Here is a 7,121-nt window from a genome sequence, read left to right as displayed (position 1 = left end):
TAATTCTAAAACTTATCGGACAAAATTAAGTAAAACTCTTCTATGTAACTCCACAACTCCAAAAGGACCACTTTCTCCCTCTGTTTCACCAAATCTGTCCATGTCCACCGAGGAGATGACCGTCCTTGCCTCTTTGCAACAACCATTTTTTCTTGTTTCGCAGATGTCTTTTGATTATTGGATTGGATTGTATAATCATACATTCAAGCACCGGCTAGCTACCATATGCTTTCATTTTTTTTTCACGTACTTGCAAATTTAATAATATGGAACTGCGGATAAGACCACGTTATTCACGAAAGAGATTGAAGTTTTATATTCTCTATGATATTCTAACGCAATTTCCCTCGCAGAAATTAGAGGAAACCAAAAATTATATATATAGCGCAAGTGAATGACACAAGACAGCATAAAATGTTTGAAAAAACATAGCACATTTCGATACAGATCTGACACAGGGGAAGCATTTTAATAAGTTTGTGAGGTGGTTATTGTTATTATAATTATGACGTAGTTATTAATAATACATGGGCATTATGATTGGAAATAAAGGATTAAAGAAAGCGCGAAGAGAATCTGTGCGTGTGTGTAGCTAATTGAGTTTACGCGATCAAGGAAGTGGTCTAGAACAGCAATGAAACCTCACGTGCAGGGTGCTGTAGCTTTTTGTTTCTTTGAATAATCATGTGAAAAGGTAACAAGCTTTCTCGGTAATGCGTTGATAAAAGGGGGAGTTTGTTTGGTCCATTGGTAACGTAGTGTTTCTTCTTCTTCTTCCACCTCAACTTTCTTCTTCTTCTTCTTCTCTCCATATCTCTTTTCCTCTTTCCACTCTCAACCTTCTCTCTCTCTCTCTATATATATATATATATCATCTCCCACAAAAAAAGTACTGTGTTCGTGACTTCGTGCTCCATTGCTAGCTACAGGGAGAAGTTTTGTGAGAAAAGCTCACAAATAATGGCGCTAGAGGCTGTGGTATTTCCGCAAGATCCGTTTCCGTACGCTTGCAAGGATTATTTTTACTCCTTAGTAGGAGCAGCACCCGATTACGGTTTTCAAGCGGCGGAAGAAGAGAAACTCCTCTTAGGAATCATCAACAACAACATAGAAGACAACCTATACACAACCTGGGATTCTTCTTCTACCTCGGTCTTGCAAAATGTGAAGGAACAATGGGATTCTCACTCCTCCCCCGAAGCCTGCACTGTTGATGAATCCATGATCCCACCTCTTTCTTCCACAGCTGAAGCCACCGCCACAACCACGACTCGGCGGAAACGGCGCCGTACGAAGAGCGCGAAGAACAAAGAGGAAATCGAAAACCAGAGGATGACCCACATTGCAGTTGAACGGAACCGCAGAAAGCAGATGAACGAGTACTTAGCCGTACTCCGATCCTTGATGCCCTCCTCTTACGTTCAGAGGGTAAGTTGATTTGTTATTGCGACAATGATGATTAGTTAGTTAAGAATGGCCTAACCGTGTGGTTACTTAAACAGGGTGACCAAGCGTCTATCATCGGAGGCGCCATTAACTTCGTGAAGGAGTTGGAGCAGGTTTTGCAGTCAATGGAGGGTGAAAAGAGACGGAAGCAGGGTGAAGAAGAGAATGTTGGGTTGAATGGGTGGACGACACCCTTTGCCGAGTTCTTCACGTTTCCTCAGTACACGACACGTGGCAATCAGAAGCAGGAACAGAAACAGTGGGCCGTAGCAGACATTGAAGTCACCATGGTCGATAGTCATGCCAATCTAAAGATTCTCGCGAAGAAACAACCCTCCCATCTCATGAAGATCGTTCTCGGCCTTCAAACTCTCAGACTCACCATTCTCCACCTCAATGTCACCACTCTCCACCACATGGTCCTTTACTCCATCAGCGTTAAGGTTCTTCCTCAACCAACACCCTTTTTCTTTTTTTTTCTTTCTTCCATTTCTTATTCTTCCGTGTTTGGATTTATGGAGCAGGTAGAGGAGGGTTGCGAGCTGAACACGGTGGATGAAATTGCGGCGGCGGTGAATCAACTGTTAGGCACAATCCAAGAAGTTGCATTCAGCTGAATTAAACTTAATTAATTTTGTTTTAATTGATTTAAAAATATTCTGTATCCTTCTCCTGTTGGAGTAATTTGGGATATAAGTGATTGTGTCCGTTGCAACGTGAGAGGGGGTTAACAACGTTGTTCTATCCTCTCTTTTTTTCTTTTCTTTTTTTAATGTAGTTGAAATGCGTAAGGCTGTATCTACATCCCACTGCCTAACAAGTTTCGCTGAAATACAAGTTCATTTCAATAAGCTGGGAGTTACTGTGCACCAATCCTTTTTTTTTCTCTTTCTTTACTTTCTTTCATAAAATTAATATAAAGGAGAAAAGTAAATTCAAAATGGAAACGTTTAGCTACGAAAATAAAGAAAAACACCTAAAAACAATTAACAATATTTTTAATTTTCCTTTTTTCATTTTTTCTTCGCGCATTTTTCTGCTACCAACAATAGGTAGAGACAAACATATCCCCAACGTGTAAAAGTAGTAGTTTTTTTCGCTTGGATTTTCTTATCCATTCTTTTTTCAAAGATTTTTTATCCTTTATATTTATTTTAATTTTACTGTCTATTTTTTTTCTTTACTTTCATTTCATTGACGCACCTGATAATAGAGCGTGAAACAAACATCATTGTTTATCAGAATATCTATTTTTACGTGTGGCTCTACCGAAGATCATGGACTATCCAATGATAAAGCAGGTTAAAAATGAATTTTATTTTTTGTGCGACTCATAATTTTTATATTTTTTTCTTTCACTCAGAGTTAATCATTCATCAATTCCCATTAAGTAACGTAATAATTAGTGATATCAAAAGTGATCTCATTCTAAATATATCAGTTCTCAAATCTAACTTCATATATCTTTATCAAATTCTTTAATTACCCAAAGTCGCTTTATCCGAAATATATATGTATTCTGGTTCAAATTGTCTAAATGTCACTCTCCATATTTCATACTTTATATGTTTCTCCATATTATTGAATGTCTTTTCACAGCTCATCAAAGTAAGTGTTGCTTGTGTTGCAAGAATGAATTGACTTTAATATCAATGAAAAGAAAAAAAAACTGTTAAACGCATGTGAAATAAATAATTTGCACAATTAAAAGATAATAAGGTAAACTTTCAGTAAAACATAATGGTTTTAAAAAAAACATTTTTTTTTCAAAAAAATATATATTATTAAACTTATAAAGGGCTTCAAGTGCTCTTAAATATGTTGGACAAACCACGTCAATAAAAATAGCAAATTGTGTGGGTAGATTGAATAGAGAAAAAGTTGCATATATATATGAATAGAAAACATTTATATATAAATAGATGAATATTTTAAGTACCCTTTTTTATAACAAATTTAATAAATGGCCAATGAGGTAACACATTTATCTTTGAAAGCCAATTTAGATACGGTCAATCTTTGTGTACATGTTTCTTAAAGCATATTTTGGTGATGTCTACATGTGTTACCAATTAACAAGTGTCATGTATATTCACTTTAGACGCGATTCCATTTATTATTTTATTTTTAATTATTAATTATTGTACAAAATGACCCAATTGCAATTATAAATAATTTCATGTAGGACAGATTATCAATGTTTTGGAGATATGATTGCATATGATGGCACCTACAAACAACTGTTATAATTACAATGAAATCCTTCTATATAATAATTCATAATTAAAAATTTAATCGATAAAATTATGTATAAAGTGAGCACATACATTATTGTATTTGCTTCATAGTGAGAGATAAGGAAAACATCCAAACATATATGCGTTTTTGAGAAACATGGCTAAACTTTATTTCTATTCAAGTTAAATTTATAGAATATTCTTATATTCTATTATTCTTTTTCTCTTGATCTAATAAATAAATTAATTAATTAAAGAAGGTAAGTGCAATAACTTGACTTTCTTACATATAAAAATGATAATTTACACATAGATACTCATTAAAATAGTTTAGAATGGAATGTTTAAATATTTTATAAAAAATATTAAAATCAAATATTTTCTTTGTATTAAAATTATTATTACTCAAATAATAAAACGAGTTCTTGATAATAAACATGTCAACTATATATCCCCACTATCTCTTCAAAATTAAGCTAATGTTTTGGGATTTACAAAAAAAAATCTTTAAGTCTTTGTTTTAAAATTAATTGCATTTTCTAAATGAATTAATTTGATTTATTCTTTTGTACCACCTTAAATATTAAACTTTTTATTTCCTTTCCCAGTAATTAAGTCTTTGCATAGCTAAATTTACTCCAAATTACTTTAAATCGAGAGGATCAAATAAGGTTGCTCGGATTTCTCTCCACTTTCCATGACAAGAATAAAATAATATTTTGTAACTTCATTAAGTTCAATAGATGACAATTTTCTTAATCTTTAATCACTAGTTTTATTTTCTGAACAAATAGAATATGTTTCGGTTGAAAAGGTATGAGGATCGGTCGTCATTTCTTGTTCTGCTATGTTATGCTATGCTCCGATCGTCCAATTTTTTTCAAGAATATTTACCGGGATTGTGTGGCAGTCAAGTCCATTAATTAACCATTAATACAGTATAATTTTAGATAATCAAACTCAATAATCAATTATTAATAAAGCGTAAGACAAATCTGACTCACTAATACCCACTAATATAATTGTTAACTATCCATAAATGACCGTTACACTATTAATTAGTCTTTAGTTATCTAAAGTGACTGCCTCGGCTACCCTGTAAGTTGATTCTCATTCTAACTCATATTTATATAATAAATAATAAAAACTGTAAGTAAATATTTTTCTAAAAAAATTTAGTTATATTTTTATTATTTATTTATAAAAAATAGTACCTCCTTTCTATATCCTTTAATGTTAATAATTGATGTTTTAAAATTGAATTAATATTTTCTCACTCCAATGATACACCTATTTAATATATTACTTCTGGTAATGCAGACGTAAAGCATCAAGATATTAAATTAAAACCTGTTAATCTAAATAATAATATTTTACATCTCCTAAATATGGTTTAATGTACGTGACATCAACCTTAAACATCTAAAATTGTGAATGATGTCATAATCAATATGCTATATACCTACCTAGAAATGTGTTGTGTGCTATTAATTTCAAATTAAAAGAAAAATAAAGCTTAATTTTTTTTCTTTCAATTCCTTTGCTAACTAATCTTAAATACCATTTAATTAGTTTTTTTTTTAAATTATCGATTTAGTTTATTTACAGGATTAAAAGTAAACCAGAAAACATTTAATAATAGAAAAATCAGACATTAATAAATGAATAACATGAAGAGGGAAAAGACTTTCCTAGCGTTTTAAAATAAAGTGTTGCATAAGAAATCGACGTTTATTTGGAGGAATAAAAAACATATTTAAGGACTTAAAAAAGTTATTTAAATGTGTGATAATGAGTTTTTTTGTTTTTTTATGCTAATTAAACTATTTTTTTAATTTAATTATCTAAATCACAGCCATGATTCGCCTACTGGTTTCAAGACAAAAGTCTAAATCATAGACATCTTTGATTATTCCCCCGGTGTAATTTCGAGTTAAAAGTATACGATGATGACATAAAGAAGGTGTAAAGAAAATTCTGGTCACAATTAAAATCCTCTTCATTCATCTTTCTTTATTTTATCCTATGTCGAAATATTTTTATTGTTTTTCCTATGAGCTTTTATTTTTTTTTTCTTCTTATATGAACCTATATATATATAGTATACTTTCAATATTGTATTTCTAACGCTGTGTTTGTTTGAAGGGAAATGACTGTTCACGGTGATTGGCGAGAATGGATTTCAAAAACGAGCGTTGTTCTCTTGCGATTATTTGCTACGATTTGGGACGATGGAACAGTGCTGATTTGCAAGATAGCACGGTTGAACTTATCTCGTCAATTTGTAAGGATTTGTTCTGATTTAATACACAAAGACTCATATGCCCTGTACGGATATGAAGATGACCAAACGTGGAAGCAGCGGGGTTAAAGAAGTGATAACCGGCTACAGCAGAGTGTAACCGGTTACAGAATAATGAGGTTTTGGTGGCACACGCGTAACCGGTTACGCAGTAACCGGTTACAGACTATATATTTTTCAGTTTTTTTATAATTATTTTAATATTATAATTTAAAAACATCTACATCTTAATAAAATTAGGTATATTATATTTTCTAATTTATTGAAAATAAGTTGATTATTTAATTTTTATAATTTTTAAACATTAATTTTATAAATTATTCATAATTTTTTTTCTTTATAAACATTTTTACAATTAAATATAACATTTATAAATAACATTTTATATTACTTTTATAACTATGGGCATTTTGGTAATATTTAATTTATACCAATTAAACTAATTTTTAAAATCTATCACATCAATCAAATCCTACACTAATTCTCACAAACTTTACTTCCAAATCCACTCTTAATTATCCACAAATCCATTCAAAAAAACAACAAAAAAATTACCTTCAAATCCATTCAAATCATCTCTTCCAAATCACTCTAAACGAACAAAGCCTAAGTCAGTAATTAAAATCAACTTTTGATTTTGATAGAATTTATTTTAAAAAAAAAGTTACTAAAAAACATAATATCAATGATAGAAGAATCATATTTAGTCTCATACTTGGATGCGAATCTCATTTTAAAAAACTAGTTTCGTGAGTTAAATTTAAAGTATACTTCTTAACAAAAACTCTACCTATGTATATATGTTATAAAATATTTAATTTAATTTAATTTTACAAAACTCAATTTATGAAATAAAATTTAACCTATTTATATATTATAAATAATTTTATTTTTAGTCGAAATAAAACTTTGAATATGAAATATTTGTAAAATGAGGTATTATTATTATTAGCAAAGAGAAGAAAAGTTAAGATGATGAGATCCTTTATTAGCTAACCAAGCCAAAATTTCCTGATGCAAAATGCTGGGATAAGTTGGTGAGTTACGGAAGCAGTTGGTCTCGTGCATTTTACTCGGAAAAGGACAAGAAGGAAAATGGAAACGAAATAAGATTCAGATCTATATTGGGTTATTAT

The 7,121-nt window shown here is 30.8% G+C and overlaps 1 protein-coding gene across 2 annotated transcripts; it reads left to right on the top strand.

Annotated features, from left to right (window-relative positions):
* Positions 1–451: 451 nt before the first annotated feature.
* Positions 452–2,329, top strand: LOC124833157 (transcription factor bHLH94-like). 2 transcript variants are annotated; one of them, XM_047307558.2, is made up of 3 exons: positions 486–1,428; positions 1,503–1,889; positions 1,971–2,325. In XM_047307558.2, exons 1-3 carry the CDS (start codon positions 961–963, stop codon positions 2,061–2,063), a joined length of 948 nt encoding a protein of 315 aa, XP_047163514.1. In that variant the 5' UTR covers positions 486–960; the 3' UTR covers positions 2,064–2,325. The 2 variants fall into 2 exon arrangements, with proteins under 2 accessions (XP_087963055.1, XP_047163514.1); XM_088106929.1 differs by having other exon boundaries at positions 452–1,428; positions 1,503–2,329.
* The last annotated feature ends 4,792 nt before the right edge of the window (positions 2,330–7,121 follow it).

Source organism: Vigna umbellata, chromosome 2 (assembly GCF_029865625.1).
Source record: "Vigna umbellata cultivar VRB3 chromosome 2, Vumbellata_1.0, whole genome shotgun sequence".
NCBI lineage: Eukaryota > Viridiplantae > Streptophyta > Magnoliopsida > Fabales > Fabaceae > Vigna > Vigna umbellata.
The sequence above is the reverse complement of the archived record's forward strand: the minus strand, read 5'-3'. Positions and strand labels throughout refer to the sequence as shown.